Consider the following 27,583-nt stretch of genomic DNA (forward strand, 5'->3'; position numbering starts at 1 on the left):
ACATTCACTAAATTACTGTAATAAATTGTAGGCAGTAGTGTCTCAAGAAAAGTTCACATTATAAGTCATTTGGAGGAAGGAGACATTAAATCTAGAAATCCTAGAAATATTACAAAGGGAAACATTTGGGACTGACATAGACAGATGAACAGGATTTGGATATGCAAAGAAGGAGGGACAATTGACGGAGAATATTTCAGGTGGAAGGCACAGGGTACAACTGGGGAAAAGATTGAAACAAAGAATACTGAAAGGGATAGGAAACAAGGAGGGAGGGGGGAAATGCTGGGGAATTATACTAACCAAATTACATCATTATATTGTGTGCATATATGAATATATAATAATAAATCTCATTGATATATATGACTACAATGCACCAATAAAATGTAGAAAAATTAAAATTAATAATAATAATAATAATAGAACACTGAGACTCAATCTGGATAGGTGGAGGGGGAGGTGGGGGGTAGGGGGGAGTGGGGGTGGGGAGTGGAGGGGAAGAAAAGGCAGGGGTAAGTAAGCAAAAAATGGCATTCCAAGAAGAGAATAATAGTTGTACAATCAATTGGGATTTTTAAAAGCTGTTTTATTACAAAAATAATAATGAAATTTTGATGGGGATTTTGCTGAATTTTAAAAATAATTTCAGGGAAACTGATAACTTGACAATACTGAGTTTTTGTTTTTTTTTTAAACCAGGGGAAAAAGTGTATTATTTTTCCATATATTTGAGTCTTCATTTGTATCCTTAATGGAAATATAAAGACAAGGTTAAAAGTGCATATTTGGTTACTCCATTCATCTAATACGTGAGACCTTGACCTTGGGCAAATTTCTTGTTAAGCCTCAATTTCCTAGTCTGTAAAATGGGAACAACTATAGTACATGCTTTTGGAGTTTCCCTCCAGATGTTTTCCTCACACCACTTTGTATTTCCTTCCTTTGCCTCAATCCCTCCATCTAGCTTTTCAATTCCTCAAATAGGTTCTATTTGCTTCTGAACTTTTTTTTTTTCAATGCTGGAGATGGCCCCACACTTGCTAAGCAAACACTCTCACTGAGTAACATCCCCAGCCCTTATTTTGTTATTTTTGAATGTGATCTTTTCTCCACTACATTTAAAAACAATTTTTTGTTGTTGTTAATGGACCTTTATTTTATGTATTTCTATGTGGTGCCTCACACATGTTACGCAAGCACTATACCACTTAGTTATATCTTCAGCCCCCTCCACAATATTTTTTAAATTAGCAATTATCATTTAGGAAAGTTATTTCTCTATTTTATTGAACTTGTTTCTGTTAATTCCCACGGATCCTCCTAAAAAAGCAATCATAATACTTAAAATAATTTTTTTTGTTTTCTTCCTCAAATGCATATTTATTGTTTTGTTTTGTTTGGCATTACTGAGTTTAGTTAGGATCTCAGGAAAACAACTTGAAGAACAGGCCTGTCACTAACAATTTCATGGTCCAGGGCAAAAGTATATATATACAAAAAGGTCAACAAACCATATGTCCAAATATTTAAAGACTGTAAAACAAGCTAACCAACTGTTAGGTTAAAAACATCTATTATCCTACCTGACACACCTACCTTATAGCAACTACATATAACAATTTAGAAGGCCAGATTCAAATGTACAATCCTTGAGTACCACATCTCCCTATTATACTAGAGGTATCCTATTTCAGAATGACACCAATGACCTTTACACCAAAAGATCATTAAAAGACATTTTGCCATGGTATTGCTTAATACTTCTATTTTCACCTTAAAATTAAAATTTGATAAACATGTCATTCCTAGGGCTAACTGCAACATAAGCATCAGTATTCAGTATAACCCCAAAGAATATTCGAACTGCTTAGGAAATTTTGTGCTTTATCTTAGATATTGCTTTTCCAGACTTTGTTAGCCACCTAATATGTAGTCCACAATTTCTATCTCCATTCCCATGCCAATAGAAGACCTTAAGAACTGAATTTCCTTAGAAGTGGTTTGAACATCCTTAAGACTTCTGAAAACAAGGCTTAGAATGGATACATTCTAAGCAAGCTATCTGAATATTCACAGATACGTAGTTTTAAAAGGGCTGGGTCTGGAAGTTAGGCCATCCAGAGAGGAGGACCAATGACCTGCACAGGGCTTCAAAATCAGCCACCTGCTTGTTCTTGTGGTAGCAACTGGTCTAACTGGAATAACTTGAGAAGGAAATTAGAAAAACCAGCTGGGAGGTTCAGCTCTGTCACCAGGAGCTGAACTGCGGTGAGTCACTTAAAACTCTTTGTTGAGCCTCAGAGTCATTACCTATAAAACGGGAATAAGGCCAGTTGCCTTAAGCACTTCACTGGTTTTTGGAGAAAATCCCAGTTTGTCTGAGCTTCCACTTCTGTGCCTGTTGCAGTTAAGATAAGCACTCCTACCTTGTCCACTTCACAGGGCTTTGGGGCGGGGGAAAAAAGGCACAACCTTTCTGAGTTTCCGTTTCTACACGTATAAAAAACAAGAACACAAGGCCAGCCCATCAATAAAATTCTAGATAGGACAGAGGAAAATATGCAGGAAAACTGCAAAATGCAGAGAGCTATACAGATGTGAACTGTCTTACAACACACCACACAAAGAGACCTAAGAAACGCTGGTGCGTCTCTTCCCGGCTCCAGTGTCACAAACCCATCTTTGTAAAGCAAGATCACTTTTTCTTTTTCTTTTTTTTTTTTTTAAGGTTGTGGTCCTTAACGGTGCCCGCGTTCGCACTCACTGTGCTCTACCACCCAGCCCCCCGCCGGTCTCCAAGGACCGAAGAGGGCGGGGCTCATCTGGCCCCGCCCCTGGTGACGCCCCGCCCCGCCGCGCCTGCGCCGTGCTCACCGACTGGCCTCGAACGCCCCGGCGGGAGGTAAGGGGCTCTTGGGAGGCCTCCTCGGGGGCGACGGGCCTGACAGGCTATGTTGGCTGGGCACCGACCCTGAGCGCGGGCGAGACGTCTGGCGGGAAGCGGGACACTAGATTGGAAGTGTGAGCACCGCGCGGGCTCCTCTCGGCTACAAGAAGTGGCGGAGCCTCACCCGGTTTCGTTTTTTGGTGGAAGCGAGTGTAGGGAGGCCGCCAACTGGGCGAACGGGATGGCTCCTGGAACTGTGGGGTGGAAGTTCCTGGTGCCTACCCTGCCCGTGGCGCACTGTGGGCCCAGCTCGCCAGGGTCGTCCGCGTCTGGGTCCCAGGACCCGACCGCACACCTTTTCGCTGCTGGGGTGATTGATGTGTGTGACCCAGTGTGACCCAGGTGCGCTGTGGGTGACACTGCGAGGGATGACGCGACGCTCATGGGTACAGTGGGGAGGACTGGAGCAAGAGGCCGGAGCTACCTGTCAGCCAGACCAGGAGGTGGTTTCCAGAAGGTCCCACACCTAGCTCCCTCCTTTCGATGTCCAAGGCCCAGAGAGGAGACTCCAGAGTGGGATCAAAGGCCTTAACCTTTGTCTCCAAATTCTGTACCTCTTGCATCAGTAAGAAACACAGAGCGACGTGCTCGAGAAAATCAGGCGCCACCACCATGCCCACATGTGAGATCTCTAGGCTCATCACTTTTAGGAAGATGTTCATTACTTTGGGGGAATGGTGTTGCCAGCGATTTTGAACTTTTTCTGGGAAATGGGATTTTTCACTTATAAATAACTTATTAAGTACTTTCCTTAACTTTTGAGTACTTTTTAATCATCAGGAACTTGGGTGTCGTGTACCCATCCCCTTTTAGTTGTAAGCACTACATGATAAAGTTTGTAAAGCACCTGGTGCACTCCTGGCACCTCTCACTCCAAGTTTTCATACAAGGAAATGATTGCAGTTCTTTGGCTTATAAAAGTTTCTGTCTGTCTTCTATGAAACATTATTTTTTGTACATGAAAAGACTTCTTATTTTGAAATAATTTTACAATTACAGAAAAGCTACAAATGTAATACAGGATTCTCTAAGTCTCCTGTTAATGTCACCATTCTAAGCACCATAGTACAATTGAAAGCAAGAAATTAATCTCAATACTACTAACTGAGCAACTAACTTCCTTCTGATTTCATCATTTTTTTTAAATAGTAATGTTCTTTCTGTAGTCCAGAACCCAATCTAAGACCACACATTTAGTTGTCATAGTTCCTTCATTTCTTCCCATCAATGACAATTGCTCGCTCTTTTCCTGCTTTCATGACCTTTATACCTCTGAAGAGTCCTGGTCAGGTATCTTGTAGAGTGCCCCACAAATGGTGTTTTTCCCATGGTTTGTAATGATTAGGTTAAGGTCATATGTTTTTGTTAGTACAAAAAGTGTATGTGCCCATTTTAGTTTATTGTATCAGGGTACATGATATGATTTATGGCTTGTGATGTTAATCTTGATCACTTAGTTAAGATGGTGTCTGCCTGGATTCTCCACTACAAAGGTTGGATTTTCCCCCTGATAATGAATAGATATCTTGGGGGAAAACTTTTAGATTATGCAAGTATCCTGTTTCTCCTCAAATTTCCCTTGCTAAACTTAGCATCCATTGGTGTAATTATTACCATAGTGTTTAAATGGTGATTTACTACTTTTTTCATTTCTTCTTTATTTATTAATTGGAATTCTTCTATAAAAAAGAGTTGTACATTCTCCCCATTCATTTATTTATGTTAAGCTATTTATTTGCATCGGTGTAGACCTCGTTATTTTTCTTTTATTTTGTTATTAATTAATGCTTTGACCATTGTGAGTTTGTTTTTTGCTGTTGTTGTTTGTTTGCTTTCTGTACCCTTTTGATATGCTCTTCTCCTTTATTGAGATATGCTCTTCTCCTTTATTGAGAATGTCATTTCTTTCTGGCATCATAAAATGTTTCATATCCATTTTGTGTTGTTCCTGCCCAAACCCTGAATCAGGTTTCTTTTTTGGAGAATGGTGTTTAGATACCAACTTCTGAACTTTAGGTGTGCTCATTGCTACTATTAACTGAACACCTAACTTTCTTCTTATTTCATCATTTTTAAAATAGTAATGTTCTTTCTGTAGTCCGGAACCCAATCTAAGACCCCACATTTAGTTGTCATAGCTCCTTCATCTCTTCCAATCAATGACAATTGCTCACTCTTTTCCTGCTTTCATGACCTTTACACCTCTGAAGAGTCCTGGTCAGGTAGAAAATGGTAGAGAAGTATTGTAAAATACTAGCTAGAAGGAGACCAAGAGTTGAAAAGCCACTTGGGAGATTCTTGGAGACAGATTGTCTTTCCTGGGAGATCACCATTGCCGAGATAGGTTTTCCTTGTACACAAAGGGTGTCATTGTTTTTAGAGCCTTTTAGAAGACAGCTGTATATGTATCTACACATCCATGCACACAAGAAGATCTATATTTATTTCTGTATTTTATCTACCTATATATATTTTAGGTTCAGCCCAATGATTCCAGTTATTTTCTGACATCACCAGGTTCATCTAGTTTTGTCCCTTATTTTTAACTTATTTCTCTGACAAAAATCTGGCTCTCATGTTATGTGAAATATTTCCTTATTTGTTCAATCTTATTATACACATAAAGTAATTTCAGGATTTCTAATATGTATCCCTATGAGAAACCAATTTACTAGCACACAGTGCAGTTGTTTTTGTCTTTAGCCTTATTATATTTTGTTAAAATATTGTTTTCTGAAGTTACTTTTATTGTTTTATTCCCTATTTCTTTCCACATAGTTATGTTATTACAGTTAATGATATTTTTAATAGTTTGTTTCATTTTGGTTTCCTTCCACATCTTATTCTTGTTTTTAAATTTATATACACTTGCATTCACTCTTTGAAGTGTACAGTTCTGTAGGTTTTAACAAGTGCCTATAGTTGTGTATGTACCATCACAATCATAATAATTTCATAAGAATGATCTTATCACCCCAAATAATTTATTACACTTTGGAAAATATTAAAAAATTAATATTAAAATATTAAAAATAATATAACAACTTTACAGGAGTTTGGGAGATTAGGCACTTTTTGTATCGCTTTGTCTTTTCTCAGACATATTACACAGGTGAGCTCTTAATATGAATATTTTTTATCCTCATGTTTTAATTGTACCATAAATATTACAGTTTTATGACTGAAAAATCAAGAAATGGCAAAATATATTTTCATTCATTATTCAATCATGCTTTTAAATCACACTTAGATGTTGAATTAAGATCATCCCATTATAACAAACATTTGAGCTATTTTATGATCACTAAACATTCTGTGCCAATAACATCATGATATCTGCAATTATTTGCATGCTATTATTAGTTTTATAAAGAAATTTTATTGTAACTTTAAACATAGAAAATGGTAGAGAAATATTATAAAATACTAGCTAGAAGGAGACCAAGAGTTGAAAAGCCTCTTGGGAGGTTCTTGGAGACAGATTGTCTTTCCTGGGAGATCACCATTGCCGGGATAGGTTTTCCTTGTACACACAAAGCTGAGGGACAGAATCATACAATATACCTGGAAATGCCACATTTGGAATTCAAAAAAGAAAGCTGTTATACAACAATGAAGGAATGATGATAACAAGCCAAAATAGTTACTAATAAGGGATTGTTAAGTACACCACAAACTGATTAGTAGAAGACAAGACAGAATCACTTGAGTTACATCTCATCTGTTAAATGATACATAAGGTTTAGAGGCAGATGAATATCAAAGTGCATCTAGACAGAGGGAACATCATTCCAAAACTAGAATTACAGACATGGAGATAATAATTGACTAGATAAGATAGATCTACTTATAAACATTTTCTTATTCAAATAATAGTGAATACTGAAAGGTTTTGTGTAGAGAGGTAAGATACTGCAATTGGCTTATATATATATATGTGTGTGTGTGTATATATATATATATAAATATATGTACACTTATAAATGTGTATATATATATATTCATTAGTGATAACTCATAGGAAAAGTTGGAAAGGGGAAAGAATCTAAAGGCAGACAAATTAAAGATCTGTATCGTGCTATGCATATTTTGCTGTTTGGGTGATAGGATTAAAATAGTGAATAAATGTTTTAGCTCAGATAGCATCTATTGAGCAACAGGTTATATTAGGAAACACTTCAATAGGAATGATAGTAGACCTCAAGATATTTTCCTATAGAATATAATCTGCACAGTAGAAGAAAGCACAAAAGGCAACGTAATAAACTGGGAAATGTTAACATTAGACAAATAATCTATATATTTGGCATATAATAGACTTTTATAAGTTAATAATAAATAGACATTCTCTGTAGTAAAACATATGCATAACATGAACAGGTAATTCACAGAAGAAGAAATGCAATTGGCTAATGAATCAATTCTATTAGTAATTTAATGAATGCAAACTAAAGCAATGTGAGACACTTCTTTTTCCCCACCAATTAAATATCTAAGATATCTAAGAAGAAGGGAAATACCAAGTGAATTGGTTGGAATGTGGATAAATGGACATTGTGATATGTTGCTTGTGGAAATGTAAATGGACACAATCTTCGTTGGGACATTTGGGAAAATGTGTGTAAATGTACTTTTAAAATGTGTCTTCCAAGAGCCTTCATCAGAAAAAGCCACATTGGCAACCTGATCTTGGACTTTTAGCCTCCAGAACTATGAAAAAAATAAATATCTAATGTTTAAAAAATGTGTCTTCCTAATATTTCTATTAGGTATTTTTTAAAGAAATAATCATAGGTACCAGTATGAATCTATATGTAGAGAGAATAATTACTGTATTCTTTATAATAGTGGAAAATTGGGAAACTAAGTAGCTAACAATATGATTACATTATGAATCACATACATATGATGATACTTTGCTGCTATACAAAATCATATAATAGGAAATTATTCACATGGGAACATTTTTCTTATATTTAATCATGTTATTCAGAATAAATCATTTCTTCTTTTAGTCATTTATTATATCCAGTACTATTTTATTATATTCAATGCTCCTTGCCATTCTACTCCTTTGAGTTTGTTTTCTTTATTTTTAAAATATGGCTTTAAGTGGGCTGGAGTTCTGGCTCAGTGGTAGAGCGCTCGAATAGCATGTGCAAGGCCGTGGGTTCAATCCTCAGCATCACATAAAAATAAATAAATAAAATAAAAGTATTGTGTCCAACTACAACTAAAAAATATTTCTAAAAAATATGGCTTTAGTAATTCTTTTAATGAGGGGTTTTGTAATAAACTCTGTCTCTGTATGTCTGAAAATGATTATTTTGCCTTCACTGTGAATGATAATTTATTTAGGTCTATACCAGCTTCCTCAGTACTTTGAAGATATTCCTATCTTTTGATATGTTGCTTTGATAAAAAGGTTTCTGCTTCTGTTGTTTACATTCATCTGTCTTATATCTCTAGTTTTCTTTTAAGATTTTTTTCTTTATCCTTGGTATTCTTCAGTTTCCTTTCTGTATGTTTAGGTATGTTTGATTTTTCTTTATACTACTTGGGCTAATGTGTTTTTCCAGTTTTGAGGTCTTACAATCTTGATTCTCTGCATGTTCTCTTTGAATAATTTATTTTCATTCTTTTCTTTATTCCCTATTTGTTCTTGATCCTGTCATTTTATCCTTTATGTCCATTATCTTCTTTTTAAAATCTCTTCATCTTTTTATTCATCTATGTTCTAAGTGATATCTTTCAATCAGTACTTCTTTTTTTAGCTATATAGTTTACTATTTAATCCATCTTTTGAGGTTTTATTTCTTGTCTCTTAGCTATAAATTTTCCTATTTTATTGGATTTGTAGACTCTCTGTTTTGACAATTAATTTTATGTTCCCACTTCCCATTCACTACTGCAGCAATTTCGCCCTCTTTGTTTCTGGTGTTTGGAAATTTTCTTTTTAAAAACTCGTGTCAGACATAAGAACCAAATTACTAGTGGATAGGCAGTGAAGGCAGTTTTTATAACCAACACTTGAAGATTTTTCAGCTGTGAAAGAAAGAAGAAAAATAGACATTATTTAGAGTAGTAGCTCTTGATGTTTGGGAGGGGCGGTAATAGATCTCTTGAAAGCAATGGACTCTAAAGATAACAGGGATGCACAAAGTCTAAATGTGAACTCCTATCTCTCCGAACCCTGGGCTGACACCATAAGCTAATGGTATTAACCTTGTCAGCTTAAATATATATATATTTTAAATATGGGAAAAGTTGTGTCTATTGAGATGGCATGTAAGCATGGTGTACAATAGTGGTTTTCAAGTTTGGCTAAGCAATGGAACCCATTAATTCACATAAGATGTGATAAGCTCCAATTTATAAAATAGATGTAAATAAATTTTCTGCAGCTGAAACAAGGCTTAGCTTCTGGAGCCTGCTCACTTCTAGCCCCTTCCCTCTCCTATCCTGGCCCTTAGACTTCCTGGGTATGATAGAAAAATGATGAAATAGAAAAAGCCTCTCATTGTAGTGTCAGGAAACCTAATTCTTAATACAATTCTGTCACTGATTATTTGAGTCAGTTGCAATCAATATTAATCACTTTGTCAGAATGGGAAGTGTAGATCTAAAGGACATCCCTGGGAAGAGTTCTGCATGTTAATATATTTGAAATATATAATTACATATTTAAATTTTGATGACATTAGAAGCACATTTTGATACAAGCAGAAATATTAGAATGATTTTTTTCCTTCAAGTTTCACCATTTGGGCCGGGGTTGTGGCTCAGTGGTAGAGCGATTGCCTAACATGTGTGAGACACTGGGTTCGATCCCCTATACCACATAAAAATAAACAAATAAAATAAAGGTATTGTGAAAAAAAAAGTTTCACTGTTTGACTCCTTTTTAAAAAGGTTATTCAATGTCCAGGATATTTCAGGGCATGAAACTTGCACTGCATACTCCTTTTTATAAAATATATTTACATAGAAAAAGGCTTGGAGAGACATACACTGAAATGTATAGTAGTTAACTAAACATGAAGAGATCATTGTTAGTTTCATTTAATGTCTTCTTTTAGTTAGATTTCATTTATAAATCTTCTAGAGTGAATATATACAACTTTCATAAAGAGAAAAAGATTTTGAAATGCATGGTTTCATAAAGAAAAAACAAGTCAACTCAAGTTCAGCATTAAGTTGAATACATATTTAGGATAAATTATAAATCTACCTAACTGTTGATTTAAACATAATGAAAACTGATTAAAAAACATTCTTAAGAAATTTTTCCCTTTTAGGTTTTTCTATATGAGTGGAGAAGACAGTTGCTGCAAGTGAAAGTGACACAACATTTCTCTAGGATGTCTGAAGATGAAGAAAAAGTGAAATTACGCCGTCTTGAACCAGCTATCCAGAAATTCACCAAGATAGTCATCCCAACAGACCTGGAGAGGTTAAGAAAGCACCAAATTAATATTGAGAAGGTAAGCTTTTTCATTTTCTACCACAAGAAATTGTTACATAATATGATTTATATTTGTTGCATTTTTTCAGCTAAATTAAGAATATTAGATAAAAGGCTTTGTTAAAATACCTAACTCCTAATGATTTAGTAACATTATTCATTTTTTAAGCTGGTGTTTCTGTTCTACAAATATATTTCTTTTTCTAAGGAAGTGGTGTAGGAATAGATTCTATGCCTTTTTAATTGTACATGTGGAGGTGTTAGGCAGTTAGTAATTAAATAAAAATAATGCACCATAATGTTAAGGAGGGGAACTTTGGATAATGGACCTGTTTAATTTCATTCAGCCGGTGGCAAGTTTTTTTGAACCTTGAGGGTGTTATCAGTCTAACTCCTATCCTTTTCAGGTGCAGATATATTAAAGAAGTAAATCAATTGTGTGACATAAGGGAATTTCCTTACTTGAGGAAAGCCTCAAATTGGTACATACTGTTTATATCTTTTGAGGAAATAGAAGGAAGATAGATTAGTCTCAGGAACTATGGTGGAGATTGCATAGAATTTACACTGGCCAGGGTCTGGTGGATGGATTTTGGAATTTATGTCAACATCAAGTTTACTGAGCACTGAGTATTGACTTGGCAGGTTATGATCTCCTATTTGCTATGGGACAGTCCAGTGACATTTGTTCTTTCAAAAGGAACTCTACCAGTATAAGTTTAACATTAGAGTTCTCCACTGGTGGTTTTCTTTTGATTTTTTGGTTGGGTTGGAATATCTGGTCATTAGGCCTTGACATATTAACACTCTTCATTGCCTTCAACTGAGCAGTTTATACCAGAAAAATGCTAGCTTTTTCTACCATGGATACCATGTATCTTCCAAGTACTACAGTTCTTTTAAAAATACAGAAAATAAGTGCCAGAAATACTAAATGGATATTTCAATGCAAAATATGAAACTGTCTCTAGAATTCAGGGTCAGTATTTTGTCATTCCTTAATTTCTTTCTTCTTTACTCATAAGCAATAGGTGATGCCATGACTTTTAAGGATGGTGAAGTAGTTGTCTGGTAAACTGGTTATTCTTGTCATGGATGGAAACAAATTAAAGGGTTCCATGCTTCGCTTAAGAAGAAGGCCTGGTTCTTTTAGCACTATAATATATGAATAGACTTGTTTACTTTTGATTGATCATCTCCATGTAGAACGTTTGATAAGATGTGTTTCAAAGTCCTGACCTCACTGAAGTGCTCAGTTACAAAGAATATGGGAATTTAGCAAATGAATTGATTCTGAAAGGTAGAAACAGGTGGATTATGGTGTATTTAAGGCCATTTCTTCCTTTTATTGTCATAATTACCTTTGAGCTTTGACATGTCTTAGAGTTCTGTTTTCTTATATTTATTCTATAAAAAATGCCTCCTGTCATTATCTCAGATCCTAGCCACTTGAATGACCAAATCAGTCATCATCAATGGCAAAGCCAGAATCCTGGGAGAAAGGTAGTTGAGATAGGAATGGGTCTCTTGTTGATTTCACTAATTGTGCCATGTGTCATCAGAAAATTATTCCAGGTTAGTTACATTGATCCCTCTTTGTCCAAACATTTACTATTAGTGTTTTGTGAAATTTTTACTTTTTGTGAAAATTTCAGACATTATTAGAATAATTATAAGTGATATTATCTTAAGTCAAGCAGCTAAATTCATACTGAACTAGGCTTTGTTTTATATCCTTGATCATTCTACTATCTGTAGGACTTCTAGTTTAATAAGAAAGTAACATTTTGTATAGGATTCACTAGTTTATTTTAACAGTTATGTTATGGCAGTGTAAAAACATTTGAAAGCTGCAGTGCTCTGGACAAAAGAATTAAGAACTAATTTTGGACTCCAGGTGTCTGACAGTGCCTCACTTCAAAAAGCCATATTCTTCTTGGGAGAAAGGTGTAGAAAGATAAAATATTTATTATGCTGGCCATCAGTCATCCAATATGAATTTAAAAGAAGAAAGTCAGACTGAAGGGAAATTGAAGGTAAGCCTTAGTGGCGTGATTCTGCAACATCTGAAAACAATGAGAGTAGTGTGCTGTGGACACCTGGAGCTGTATTCCATAGGTCCTTCAGCATTTCATTTTATTATACATGATAAATTTTATTAACATGTAATCCTGAAATGCGAAGTGTTAGCACTCAGTTTGCTTGGCTAATGTAAGATAGACTTGAGCATAGTTAATAGGGATGACAAGATAGTAAGCTTGGAACATAATGTTCTTTGTTTTGTATTGTAGGGATTTGGGGGAAATTTTAATTCGTAGCACATACACAGTATTAGTTAGCATGTATTAGTTAGGATATGGTAAGGATCAAGTGAAAGAAAACCTCCAAATAGTATAAAAAATGGTAGAGATTTTGTGCTTTTGTTTTGTTTTGGTCTTTACTATCTCATGGTAATGGAGGCAGTCCAAGCCTGCAATGGCAGCTCAGCGGTCATGAAAGACCCAAGCTCTTTTTATCTTGTTCTCCATCTTAACTTGTTCTGTCCTGTATGTCAAATGTCTACTCTAGCACCAGCTATTGCATCCACGTTCCAGCTTAAATAGAGCTACTGGAAATACACATTACTGTGTATGTGTATGTGTGTGTTTTTTCTCTCTTAATGTGCTTATGTACATGTACACATCCAAATACTCTCAACTTTTCAAAAGAATCCTTGTTTCATGGATCCAGTATCATATCATCTTTCTATAGTGGTATTATTTTTCAAGTCTTCTTCTGTTTCTTTGTTTTTCCTAAATGAGTTCTTTCCTCCTTTCTTTCTTCCTTCCTTCCTTCCCTCCTTTCCTTCTATAATATTATAGGTCTCCTTGGCTGGCTGTTGATTTTTAAGAGTGCTAATCAGAAGGTACAGGTGTGTGTATGTTTCTGCATGGGTAGTTGAATAGCAAGATAGTAGTGGGGACCTTGTCTAGAGAGGTGAACAACTGAAGATCTATTTTGATGGGGAGCCACCAGATGCCAGTGTCTGTAGCTACTCAGGATGCAGACAGCTTCTAGTCCTTGTTGTTGGGGCTGTTTATTTTATCAGAAGTGATGGTTGTGGTGGAGGTGGGGGTGGAAAAGTTGAAGGGGTGGACATAGTATAAATTTCGTGGATAAGCAGAGAGCGGATCTGGTAAACAACCTGCTCCTTACATAAACTTTCAACCAAAGCTTCTGCTTTGTGCCCCACTACATACTTCCACTGGTGACTTGGTAGCTGGTATCTCTGGTTCATAGCCCTCCTGGAGGAGAGCAGTGCTTTTGGCCTGTTCTCAGTGTCTCTTTCCCACAGAGTCCTCCACTTCTGCAGGCTGAAGTTCCAGCTTTCTCGGACCTGCTGAATCAGTTGCAGCATGTCTGTATTCTTTCTGGCTTCCAATTCTTTGTTAAAATTTCTCGTCATGTGATGTTTTCCATTGTATTCTCATTATTAATGTTAATTTATACCTTCTAAAGTTCCTTTTCCTCATTTAATGGGGTTTCAAAAAAGAGCAGAGATGAATGTTTGTATTCAAGCTGCCAGGTGTAATGAGAAGGAAAATTATTTATTACAGGAAATGACAAATGACAAATTAGTGATAAGCAATAAATTTCAAAATGGTTTATTCCCAAAAGTATATCTTTGGTTTCTTTTCTCAAACTTAGTTGAAGGAGCAGGTTGGAATATTAAATAAGAGGATCATGATAGGCCTTATTGAGAGGGTAAGATTTGAGAAAGCACATGAAAATCATGAAAAAATTAGTCTAGTGAATATCTTGGGAGATCATTTAAACAGAAGGAACAGCTACAGCAAAGGACTTAAGAAAGAAGAGAATCTAGTGTGTTTAAGGGAAAGCAAGGAGAGGCTGAGGAAGATAGAGAATAGTATAAATAAGCTCACAAGGGTAACAAGAAGAAGAAGGAATAAAAAAAATACTATAACACTACCTAAAAAAGAGTATTCATACTGGACCTGATACTTTTCTTATAAATGAAAGTGTTTTGATGATATTTATGAATATATATTAAGCTTAATATATATATATATAATTTAACCATTAGTATTTAGTTTTTAGACAATATAAAAATCTTACAAATATCAAGAGTTTATTTTACTGCATCATTCACTACCAAATTTAAAGAATATGAAGAACAAAGAATATTAAAATGTCCTATAAAAATTTTTCAGTGCTCTCCTCTTATGATTTATTATGTCTTTCATGCATGTATGGGGTATTCTCATTTTTTAAGTCTTTTCAAATCATTGCTAAGTTGATTCTGTTTCAGTGTAGAATATATAAAAAATGTTTTTAATGTCATTAGTCACTTCTGCTAACATTTTAATTTTTTGAATCTTTTATTTCAACCAAACATCATATGTGATATTTGGTATTGATGTTTATATGCTATATAAATGCTTTTTCTATAATGTTATTACATTTTACCCTGGTTCTTGTCAAATGAAAAAATTTTGATTATTATGCTTATGAAGTTTCTTGGATGATATTCTGAAAGCTAAATATTGCTTTGGTAAAAACTGAAACACATATGTTACATCTTTAATCTCGTTTTTGTTTACTATCTAGACTGCAGTCTTGATGTTACTTTTTTTTAAATTAAGATTTTAATTTTCAATATTTTGTACTGACAAACATTTAAAATTGATAGTACAAAACAAGAATGTATAAGGAATGGGGTTAATCTTTTTATTTTTCACATTCTCTTACATTTTCTTTCTTTATATTTTCCATCTCCAAAAGTGTTTACAATATTGACAGAAATACATATTTTTTCTATAAAATTAAATAAACTAGATCTGTTTGTCTTTTGTTTCTTTTATTATTTCCTTTGTATGTAATATTATCAAAAACTTCCTACTTATATGGTCTTTGGAAAGTTAACTACTACCACCAAATCACTATCTTCTCTAAGTGATATATTTAAGTTTGAGAGATTTTTGTGGTAACATGACAATTAAATAATCCTTTAGTGATGAAAAATTTAGTACCTTTTTCCTCTCTTTTATGTAGTATCAACGGTGCAGAATCTGGGACAAGTTGCATGAAGAGCATATCAATGCAGGACGTACAGTTCAGGTAAGGCTATAATATTATTTCTGGTAAATCAATGTGAAAAAGGCAGTCTTGGAAAAGATTTGCTAAAATAATGCAGATTGCGTGTCCAGAATGCTATGACCAAAAAGAGTTTTAGATTTCAGATTTTTGGGGTTTTTAGAATATTTGCATGTGTGTATTGTGTTATCTTGGGGGTGACACCCAACCCTAAATAAGAAATTTATTTTCTATTTCATATACACCTTTAACATATAGCCAGAAGGTAATAATGTACAATGTTTTTTAACTGTACCTGTGTTCTGACTGCAACCTGTCACATGAGGTCATATGTGGAATTGGTGTGGAATTTTCTACATATATCTTAATGTTGATGCTCAAAATCTTTGGAATTTTTGTATTGGGGTGGTAGGTGTATATTCCTCTGTGCCTGAATCCTTTTAATGTATTTGTTATTATTTCCTTAAGGATACATTTTTTTAGTAGGACTTTCTGAATCACATATCATACATATTTTTAAAATTTTATTTCATATTATCAAATTTTTCTACAGAATTGATACATTACCTTACTCTCTCCCAATCAATACATTTTTCCAAAAACCTTTTGCTAAATTGGTAGGTTAAGATAGTGCTACTTTTTTTTTTTAATTGCTTTGATAGGTGAAGGTTTTTTCACATATGTCTTGGGCAATAATATTTCTTAATTGTCTGTTTATGTTGTTTGCAATTATTATATGCTGACATCTTTGATAAGATTACCTTATAATTTAAAATATATATTTATTCTGTATATAATATGTATTGCAAATACTCTTTGCTAGTTGCTTTTTTTTTTTTTTTTTTTTTTGGTACCGAGGATAGTACCCAGGGGCACTTAACCACTGAGCCACATCCCCAGACCTTTTTTGTATTTTATTTAGAGACAAGATCTCAATGAGTTGCTTTTCGGGACTAAGTTGCTGAGGCTGGCTTTGAACTCAAGATCTTCCTGCCTCAGCCTCCCCAGCTGCTGGGATTTAAGGCCTGTGCCACTGCACCTAACTTAGTTATTTGCTTTTGAAAAATTATCTTATATTAGACAAAGGTGCCAAGAACATGCATTGGAGAAAAGATAGCCTCTTCAACAAATGGTGCTGGGAAAACTGGAAATCCATATACAACAAAACAAAATTAAACCCCTATGTCTCACCATGTACAAAACTCAACTCAAAGTGGATCAAGGACCTAAGAATTAAACCAGAGACTCTCCATCTAATAGAAGAAAAAGTAGGCCCTAATCTCCACCATGTGGGATTAGGCCCCAACTTCCTTAATAAGATACCTGTGGCACAAGAATTAATATCAAGAATCAATAAATGGGATGGACTCAAACCAAAAAGTTTCTTCTCAGCAAAAGAAACAATCTGTGAGGTGAATAGAGAGCCTACATCTTAGGAGCAAATCTTTACCCCTCACACATCAGATAGAGCACTATCACTAGGGTATATAAAGAACTCAAAAAACTAGATACCAAAAAACCAAATAATCCAATCAATAATTGGGCCAAGGACCAGAAGAGACACTTCTCAGAAGATGATGTACAATCAATCAACAAATACATGAAAAAATGTTCATCATCACTATCAATTAGAGAGATACAAATCAACACCACTCTAAGATTTCATCTGACTCCAGTCAGAATGATAGCTATTATGAAGACAAACAACAATAAGTGTTGGCGAGGATGAGGGGACAAAGGTACACTCATACACTGCTGGTGGGACTGCAAATTGGTGCAGCCAATATGGAAAGCAGTATGGAGATTTCTTGGAAAATTGGGAATGGAACCACCATTTGACCCAGTTATCCCTCTCCTCAATCTGTACCCAAAGGACTTAAAAACAGCATACTACAGGGTCACAGTCACATCAATGTTTATAGCAACACAATTCACAATAGCTAAATTGTGGAACCAACCTAGATGCCCTTCAGTAGATCAATGGATTAAAAAAATGTGACATATATACACAATGGAATATTACTCAGCAATAAAAGAGAATAAAATCATGGCATTTGTAGGTAAATGGATTAAGTTAGAGAAGAAACTGCTAAGTGAAGTTAGCCAATCCCAAAAAACCAAATGCTGAATGTTTTCTTTGATATAAGGAAGTTGATTCATAGTGGGATAAGGAGAGGGAGCATGGGAAGAATAGATGAACTCTGGATAGGGCAGAGGGGTGGGAGGGGAAGGGAAGAGGCAGGGGGTAATTAATGATGGTTGAATGTGATGATCATTATTACCCAGAGTCCATGTATGAAGACACAAATTGGTATAAATATACTATGTATACAACCAGAGATATGAAAAAATTGTGCTCTATATGTGTAATAAGAATTGTAATGCATTCCTCTGTTATATATAAATAAAAAAATTTAAAAAGCACTATTTATAAGCAAAAAAGAAAAAAGATAAGTTTAAATTATTTAAAACTAATTGTTAAAAATATATTTACATAGTTTTAAAAATCAAATAATCAAATATAAGTAGAGATAATTATAGTACCCTGCTCATCATTTCCAAGTCCTAGTTGGAAGAAACCATTGTGGACCTTTTTGGCCCTTTTTCCTAGTATTTACCTCTTTATTACTAAATGCCATGTATAGATTGGTATTTCCTGATTAGGTGTTAACCTCTTTAATTCTTAACATTGTTGGTGGAGCTCTAGTTTCCCACTTTACTCTCCTACCTCCCTTTTCTGTATAAAATTACATATATTGCAATCTGGTGAAATTAGTACTCAGTATCTCATTATTTTGATTATTGAGATATTGTTTTCTGCCAAATCAACTAGTGAAATACAGTATAGCCTTTTGCTTTTTTGGAAGTTAATAATTGCCTCGTTTTTAAAAATGCCTGGCTTTCACTATATTTGTGACTATTTATTTCAGATGCTCCACATCACTGTCACGTTTTATGAATGTTTTTCATATGCTCAGATATATCAGTTTCCTTCTTCATTTTGACAACTCCCCGCTGAAGCCCTTCTGCCCCCAGCTGCACTGTGTATTCCCTCCAGGCTTGCTGCACAGCTGTTGCTCTGGAACTTCCCTTAGATGTTCCTCTGTGTTGGGTCCCTGTTTTCCTGTGTATCATATCTACCTCATTTTTTAATTTACTTCATTGTTTTGTTTGAGTAATTTGTCAGTGCCCAGGAGGTAATTTTTTTTTCCTTGTTTGTGGTGCTGGGGATTGAACCCCGGGTCTTGTGCATTCGAGGCAAGCACTCTACCAACTGAGCTATATCCCCAGCCCAAAGGAGATAAATATTTAAGGAATGGTATGTATAAAAACAACCTTTAGTCCTCTACTAAGTGATTGATAAGTTTGCCAGATGTAGAATTCTATTTGGAATTCTCTTTCAATAGTGAAGGCCTTCTAGCTCTTTTGTGTTACTCTTTAAAAAGCTGGTATCATCTGATTTCCCTCTCTTTTTCCTCCCTCTCTTTGGGAGCTTTGTGATCTGCTTATCTCTGACATTCTGAAATTTGATGATCTTGTGCATTGTGGTAGATCCTTTTGATCAATAAAAATTCATATTCTTTAGTTCTGAGAAAATTTCTTTGATAATTTATTCTCCTGCCTTTCTGTCTTTGCTTTTTTATTTTACTTTTTTAGATATTTTATATTGAGTCAGCAAACTGTGGCTCATAGGCATATCTGGCCTTCTGATTGTCTCATTTGTTTACTTCTTTCTTTGTTTTTATACTATTATGGCAAAATGGTACAGTTGCAACAAAGACTGCGGCCTGCAAAGTCTAAGCATTTATTATCCGACCTTTTACAGAAAAGGTTTGCCAAAACTTGTTCTACTGAATGTGGGAACTCTAGATTGCATGTCTAACTTTATCTTCTGTTTTCTGATAGATTTCTATAGCTTTTTCTTCCACTTTTTCCACTGAGTCATTTATTTCTGTCATTATAATATTTTTTTATGTTTTCTTTTTTTTTCATAGAATCTCATCTATGGGTGTAATAGTTTCTTTTATTTTTCTGAGACACTAAAAACCTATTTGCTTGCCTCCTGGTAGGCTTTACTTAAAGGTACTTTGGCAAGTTGGCATTTTCCTTGGGAAAACCGTCAAATATTAGTGTCTAGAGATTGTTCTAGTTCGGTTTTCTAATGACAAGTCTGTACTCTTCTGCTAGGGCAGATAGGTCCTTAATTTGCAGAGCTATAGGGACAGCTTAGATGAAGGCTATTGGACTTTCTATAGGCTTTCACCACAAATCCCGACCCCCCCCATCCCTTACTCCCCCGCACCATGTTTCTGAATCTAGAGGCAGTTTTTCCAAAGAATGCATACCCTCTTGCATTTCAAAAAAGTTAGTATAACTGCAGTATTGTGAATATATTGGGATACAATGAAAAATGAATGCCAGAGGTCATTAGAAAAGGTCACAGAGATGAAGGAAATAAGATGCTAGTAGCTTAAAGTTCTGGAAATAGACAAAACCAGATTTGATTTGAGATTTAGGTGTAAATAGGATTTATCTCTCTGTATTTTACTGTGTGATAACTAGAATTATAGACCTAAGGAGCAGGAACTATATCTCTACTATTTGTATATTCCACAGCACCTGGTTCTCAGCAAGATTCAATGTTTATTGAATGGTACTGAGCATGTTAATGTTAATGAAATTATTATGACTTGGATTTCTTACCATCATCACTGTTTAAATATTATTAAAAATCACAGGATTTGATTGAGATATTGACTATGGTCAAAATGTTTGTTTACCGATTTAATATATATTTATGTACATACATACATATATATATTTACATTATTGACCTCCATCTGGCAAGGAAGATTTATGTGTGTCATTAAAATAATGAGATTAAAAGTACTGTTAGATAATAGGTATTTGCTTAGTTTTATTCATATCTACCCTGAATTTTGTGTATAGACTTGTTCTTTGCTAGTTTGTGTAAAAGTCATTTTTGGAGAAATAATTTCATGAAGTTATGTCACTATTGGACTTGTGTAATTAAGAACTATCCTTTTCATTTCATTATGGTATCTTTTGAGAGAAAGTACTTCTTAATTAAATGTGGTCTAATTTTTCAGTCTTTTATGGTTCATGCTTTTGGTGTCTTGTTCAAGAAATCCTCTATCCTAAGATCAAGAAGATAAACAATATTTTATGTGTTTCAAACTGTATCATTAATCTATGCTTAGATACCTTACATTTTAGGTTGTATGTATGTGTGCACTTGTGTGTTTGTATTTGGGGCAAGTGTAAAAGTGTTGGCTTTATTTTAAATTATGCTAATTTTTGCTCCTATAAATAGACATATAATTAATTTTCAAGAGTCAATTATCCTTAAACTATTATAATAATTAGTCTATAATCTCTTTGTATCTTCTTTTTATGGTAACTTTTTGATTAATATTTTTCTTCTCATAATATCCATATTTTTCTGATTCTTTCTTGCTTTGATTCTTGGTGTGTGTTTTTTTTTCAATCTGGCTCATTGGTTATTGGAAGAAACAGTTGGTTATAAATAAGCTTATTCAAATATATCTTTTCTTAAAGACTGTATAAAAAACAACAGCTCCCTCTGCAAAACAATTCTTAATACTATTTATACATGTTATTTTTCTGAAAGTAAAATCTCATTATACTATATCCCAATTAAAATTTTCTTGATCATTTGAATCATATGCAGTACTGTTTGCTTGAACAAGTTATTTACTATCTTTGAACATCAGTTTCCTCAGCTGTCAAATTAGCATAATAGTCCCTAACTTTTGGAATCTTCGTAAGGATTGTCCATCATGTGTGCCCAAAGCCTATACAGCCCCTATCATATCAGTGAATAAGAAGAATTAGTAATAACAAGTTTGATTTGATACTTCCACTTTTCGCTACTAGATCCAGCTAACAAAATGTTGGCTTTTTGTTTAATCTAAAACATTAAAATTGCATTACTTTCTCCATTTTCATGAGCTCGTCATACACAAGTATAAAATATATATTTAAAAGCTCAGTCTTCCCCACTCCCCTCTCCACATATGTAACATACAGTAACAATCCTGGTTGATAATAGAGGATTCTGATAATTACATAACAATTTCTGCTGTAAGAAATGTGTCCAGGTGGCAATTCAAAAAAAGTTCATTTAAATAATTGTTTAAATTTTTAGTAAAAGTTAATGTAAGCCAGTATGTGGTTGTCAAATATATTATAGAAACCAATAAATAATATAGTGCCAGCCATCTGGGTTCTGGATAAAGGACTGTTGTCCTCATTTTTCAGATAAAAGGGAGCTGAAGATTAGAATTTGGTGTTTGTCTAAAGTAAAACAAACAAACAAATGTAGTTATTTGTCTAAATTTGAGAAATTTAGTGTTTGTCTAAATAAACGGTAGTAAAGAATCCAGTTTATCTGGCATAGTCTCACTGTTCCTAGTTGGCATTAATGAGAATCCTTACTGAGAACTAATTCCAAGGTAGTATCTTAATTTCTTCTTTTTAATCTATAAATAGTTTCAATATTAGGCAGAAAGGAACTGAGTTCTGCACCTAACACCTATACATTAGGTGCTTATTAGATATTTAAATAAATGAAGTCCTTTTTCTCCTTTGATTTTTCTGTTTACTTTTTCATGGTTGAATATTTTTAAGCTGTTCAGATATATGTATGTGTATTTCCATCATCCATTCTTTTCTTGATAAAATTTAAATTATATTATTAGCACATACTAATTCATCCATTCTTTTTGGTACCTTTTGATATTGAGGTGTAAAGTCATTATATTACCATCAATACCTTAATATAGTGATTAGAGAATACAAATAAAGACTAGTCCATATTTATGTTAATTAAATAGTTTTAACTTTGGAGCCCTTAATAATAAATTACAGATTTCTAGAATGTGTTTACTCTGTTATTTAAATGTTTACCAGTGGACTTGTATTCTGTGTTTGTAAAGAAATCAAATTAATTATTATGATACCAAATGTTTTCTGCTATACACAATTTGCTCTTAAAATTACATGTTGTAAAAACACATTAGGAATCCTAAATCAATATTTAATGAAGGCAAATATATGCATAGCCACTCATCTTTTAATCATTAAATACATAATTAGCATTTTTTTAGAATTTTCAATTAACTTAGAATAATTACTTTTTACGATTATCAGTATAGATGAGTATATATTTGAATATATCTTTTAATCTTGAGAGAAGTTTAGAGATATTTCTGAAAGGAAAAAATTCATAGCTAGTTATTAAACTAAAACTAGAGAGAAATAAAGAGTCATCTTTATTGTTCTGAAAGTTTGGCCATAGTTTACAGTTTGCTATTTGCATACTGAAAAGCTTATTAAATACTGAGTTGATGTACTTTCTTTTTTTTAATTTACTTGAATGATTTAGATATTGATATTTCTGCGTTTTGAGAAATTGGTACATCTGCCTTTCTGGCCTGATTGTTAGAAGAGAGACTATTCTTGTTCTAATAGAACTTGTATGTTGAAAGTGGCAATTACAGAGAGCAGAGACAGATTTTATTTTCACTTAAATTTTCCATTTTTAATTGACATAATAATTGTACATGTTTATGGAACATAGGGTATGCTTTGATACATGAATACATTGTGTAATGATCAAACCAAGATAGTTAACATTTCCATCACCTTTATCATTTCTTTGTGGTAGGAGCATTGAAAATCATCTCTTCTAGTAGTTTTCAGATATACAGTATATTCTTGTTAACTATAGTCAGCCTACTGTGCAGTAGTACACCAGAACTTATTCCTCCTATCTAACTGTAACTATGTAACCTCTCCCACTCATCCCCAGCCTCTGGTTACCACTATTCTACTCTGAACTGCTATGAAATCACCCTTTGTAGATTCTCCCTGAGATCATATGATATTTATCCTTCTGTGCATGTCTTGTTTTATATAATGTCCTTCAGATTCATCAAGTGACAGAATTTCATTCATTTTTATGGCTAAGTAGTATGAAGAGTATTTCATGGATGGTATGTGTGTGTGTGTGTGTGTGTGTGTGTGTGTGTGTGTCTCCACATTTTCTTTATCCATTCATCCATTAGGGACACTTAGTTTGATTCTTTAACTTGGCTACTGTGAATAGTCTGCAATAACCATAGAAATAGATACCTCTTTGACATACTGATTTTATTTTCTTTGGCTGTATACCCAGTAGTTGATTTGGAGGGACGCTCCATACTGTTTTCTATGACTGTACTGATTTACATTCCCACCAAGAATGGACAATAGTTCTCTTTTTTCTACATCCTTGCCAGTATTTGTTATTTTTTAGAAATATTTGTTTTAGATGATTACAAGTGCCATGAAGAAAAGTAAGCAGATTCAGGGGAACAAAGAATCATAGAAGGTAAGGAACTTTTATATGAATAGTGGTTGTTGAAGGTGATGACATTTGAGGAGCCCAGAAGGAAGTAAAGACACAAACCATGGGAGAATGGCGTTTCCAGACAGAGAGAAAATGAGTGTGAATTTTGTGAGGTGGGAAGATGCTTGGCATATTCAAGAAGTAGTAAGGAGGTTGTGTGGCTGGTGTGAGCAAGGAGAGCATAGGAGTTGCAGTCAGAGAAATCAGCCAGATAAGATCATGGAAGGCTTTGCAGGATGTGATAATCAGAGTTTGGGTAGAAGGCTTTGGGAAAGTTCTGAACAGATAATGACCTTATTTAACTTTAAAAGATCACTTGACTGTTAAGAAAGGAATAGACTCTAAGAGAGCAAGATTGGAACCAAGAAGACCAGTTTGGTGGCAAGTATGATAATCAACAGGATATTGTTTAGAAGAAGGCAGATACACGCATGTACAGATAATTTGTATAGAATATGAGAGGCCTGATTATATTAGATTTTTACCTACTGTCTTTGTAGCTGTAGTATATGATTCTGAACTCACAAACTTGGTAGAAAAATAAGGAGCTGTTCTGATATCACTTTAACATTGAGGTACCTTTTTGAAAAATTACATACATACATACATACACACACACACACTTCAAACATACAAAAATGTAGAAAAACGACAAAAATAATATATCAAACACTGCATAATGTCATCACCCAGCTATGTCAGAGGTGTGAATGCTTTGCCACAATTGCTTTCTTTTCTTTTGTTGAAGAAAACTTTACAAATCCCACCAAGCACGCTGTGTTCCCTTGTTTAATTCTATTTCCCTTGCTCCCACCTTCATCTGAAGGGAATCTTTTTGCCTGATTTAGATTTATCATTTCTGTTCATATAACTATATGTAAATAATATATATTGTTCTGCATTTTCCTTTCTGCTTTTTTAAAAACAACTCTCTTGATTATATAATTGACATACAATAAGGTACACATATTTTAAATATTTAAGTGTTGACATGTATAACCGTGAGACTATCCCTACAATCAAGATAATAATATATATGTTACCTCAAAATGTTTCCCTTTGTTCTTTTTGAACCCCACACACTCTTGATCTCTCCCTGCCACACCTGTCTGTGCCCTCCCCCAACCCTCCATACTCAGGCAACCACTGACTTGCTTTCTGTCATTATACACTAGATTTCCTAGATTTTATGTAATATAGACAATATATTATATAATATAATCATACAATATGTATCTTTTCTAAAAATCTACTTTCTTTCACTTTGCATAAATATTCTGAGATTCATCCATGTTGTAATGTGTATCATTATTTATTTTTATTATTAAATAATATCATATTATATGGTTATATCATAGTTTGTACATTTATAAATTGATGGACATTTGGGTTTTTTTTTAGTTTGGGGCTATTACAAATAAAGTTGCTATGAATATTTGGGTAGAAATATTTGAATGGGCAAAGGGTTTCATTGTTCTTGGGTAAATGCTTAAGAATGGAATGACTGGATCATATGGTAGTTGTTATTTTACTTTTTAAGAAACTGCCAAACTGTTTTCCAATATGGTTGCACCATTTTATATTCCCACCCTGTTCTTCTATGTCCTTGCCAATACTTGATATTGTTAGTTTTCTTAATTTCAGCTATTCTAATATGTCTGAAGTGGTAGCTCCTGACTTTAATTTTCATTTATCAGATGATTAACAATCTTTCTGTTTTCTTTTGAGCTGACAATATTTTATTCCATTTTGTCTCTTTTTTTGTCTTGCTGCATGTAACTCTACTATTATAGTTAAGGGCTTATAGTATACATCTTATCATAGTTTATCTTCAAGGGATTATATACTTTTTCACATATGTTTATGAAACTTACATATGCTTATATTTCTCCTCTCCCAGTCTTTATGCTGTTGTTCTCATGTATTTTATTTTATGTATGTTATATACCTTGTATTACTTAAACAGTATTATCTTAATAGGTAATTATTAGTTATTAAGTACTATACTTAAACAGGCAATTATCTTTTAAAGTTATTTAGATATTAAGAAGAAAATCTTATATATTTACCTTTGTCATTTCCATTTCTGATTTGCTTATTAAAGCCTTTGTGTAGATCTATTATATTTTCAACTGTTTTGGTTTTCTTTCTGCCATAAAGATTTCCTTTTTTTTAAGAGAATTTTTTAATATTTATTTTTCAGTGACACAACATCTTTTTTATTTTTTTTAATATGGTGCTGAGGATTGAACCCAGTGCCCCGTGCATGCCAGGCAAGCGCGCTACCAGCGCTTGAGCCACATCCCCAGCCCAAGATTTCCTTTAACATTTCTTAGAGTGTGGTTCTACAATGATGAATTCTTTTAGATTTCATGTATCTTAAAACTGTTTCACCTTTTTTAAATGAATTTTTGTCATGTATAGAATTCTACATTGACATTTTTCTTTCACTACTTTAAAGATGTTGTTTGATTATCTTCTCAGTTGCATTCTTATGAGAAATCTGCTTCATTTTTATCTTTGTTTCCCTGTTATAATGTCTATTTTTTCTGCTGTCTTTAAGAGTTAACTTTATCACTGGTCTTGGGCACTCTGATGATGATAGGCCTTGTAGCATTTTCTTCATTTGCCTTGTGCTTGAATTTCTTGAGCTTCTTGGATCTCCGGATTTATTGTTGCATACAATTCAGACATTTTTTGACCAGTACTTCTTCAAATATTTTTCTGCCTCCTCCGCTTCATGATCTACAGTTGTATATCTATTGCTTAATGTTATCTCACAGCTCACTGACACTCCTCAGTTTTTAAAATTTTTTTTCTGTGTTTCATTTTGAAAAGTATCTATTGTTTTGCCTTCATGTTACTAATCTCAGCAGCAGCAGTATTGAATCTGCCATTGATCCATTCAATGTATTTTTTTTCAATATCACGTGTTGTAGTTTTCATCTCTATAATTTTGATTTGGGTCTTTAAATATCTTCCATATCTCTACTTACTTTTTGACATATGAAATAAAATTCTTTTTGTGGGGAGGGGGTACTAGGGATTGAACCCAAGGGCACTTTACCACTGAGCCACATCCCAGTCCTTTTTTCATTTTTTATTTTGAGACAAGGTCTTGCTAAGTTGCCAAAGCTGCCTTCAAACTTTTGATCCTCCTGCCTGAGCTTCTCTAGGTGCTAGGATCACAGGCATGTACCTGCTTATAAAATACAATTCTAATAATTACTTTAATATCTATTTCTACTAATTCTAATATCTGTCAATTATAGGTCTATTTTGATTCATTGATTATTCTCATGTGGGTCATGTTTTCCTGTTTCTCTGTATGTCTGGTAATCTTTACCTTGGGTTTCTTTACCTTGTTAGGTGCTGAATGTTTTTATATTACTATAAATCATCTTGTGCTTTGTTCTGGAATGTCGTTAAATTACTAGTTATTGGAAACAATAAATTTGATCCTTTCAGGTCTTACTTTGATGATTCATTAACTGGAGCTTACCTTTGGTAGTGCATAGTGTGTCCTTAAATTTCCTTATTACCTACCAAGACAAAGCCTTTCTGAGTACTTTACACAATGCCTTGTGAATTAAGAGTTTTTCCAGTTTAGTTTCCATCTTTGAGTGAGTGCTGAACACTA

The 27,583-nt window shown here is 33.9% G+C and overlaps 1 protein-coding gene across 1 annotated transcript in view; it reads left to right on the forward strand.

The window, feature by feature from the left end:
- Positions 1-2,865: 2,865 nt before the first annotated feature.
- Stx17 (syntaxin 17) overlaps positions 2,866-27,583 on the forward strand; it is a 54,349-nt gene continuing 29,631 nt past the window's right edge. The window contains exons 1-3 of the mRNA XM_026415273.2: positions 2,866-2,905; positions 10,249-10,434; positions 15,468-15,533. Coding sequence (XP_026271058.2) covers positions 10,312-10,434; positions 15,468-15,533 — 189 coding nt within the window. The 5' untranslated portion in view covers positions 2,866-2,905; positions 10,249-10,311. The remainder of the gene's footprint in view (positions 2,906-10,248; positions 10,435-15,467; positions 15,534-27,583) is intronic.

This window comes from Urocitellus parryii, chromosome 4, assembly GCF_045843805.1.
Source record: "Urocitellus parryii isolate mUroPar1 chromosome 4, mUroPar1.hap1, whole genome shotgun sequence".
NCBI classification, from domain to species: Eukaryota; Metazoa; Chordata; class Mammalia; order Rodentia; family Sciuridae; genus Urocitellus; species Urocitellus parryii.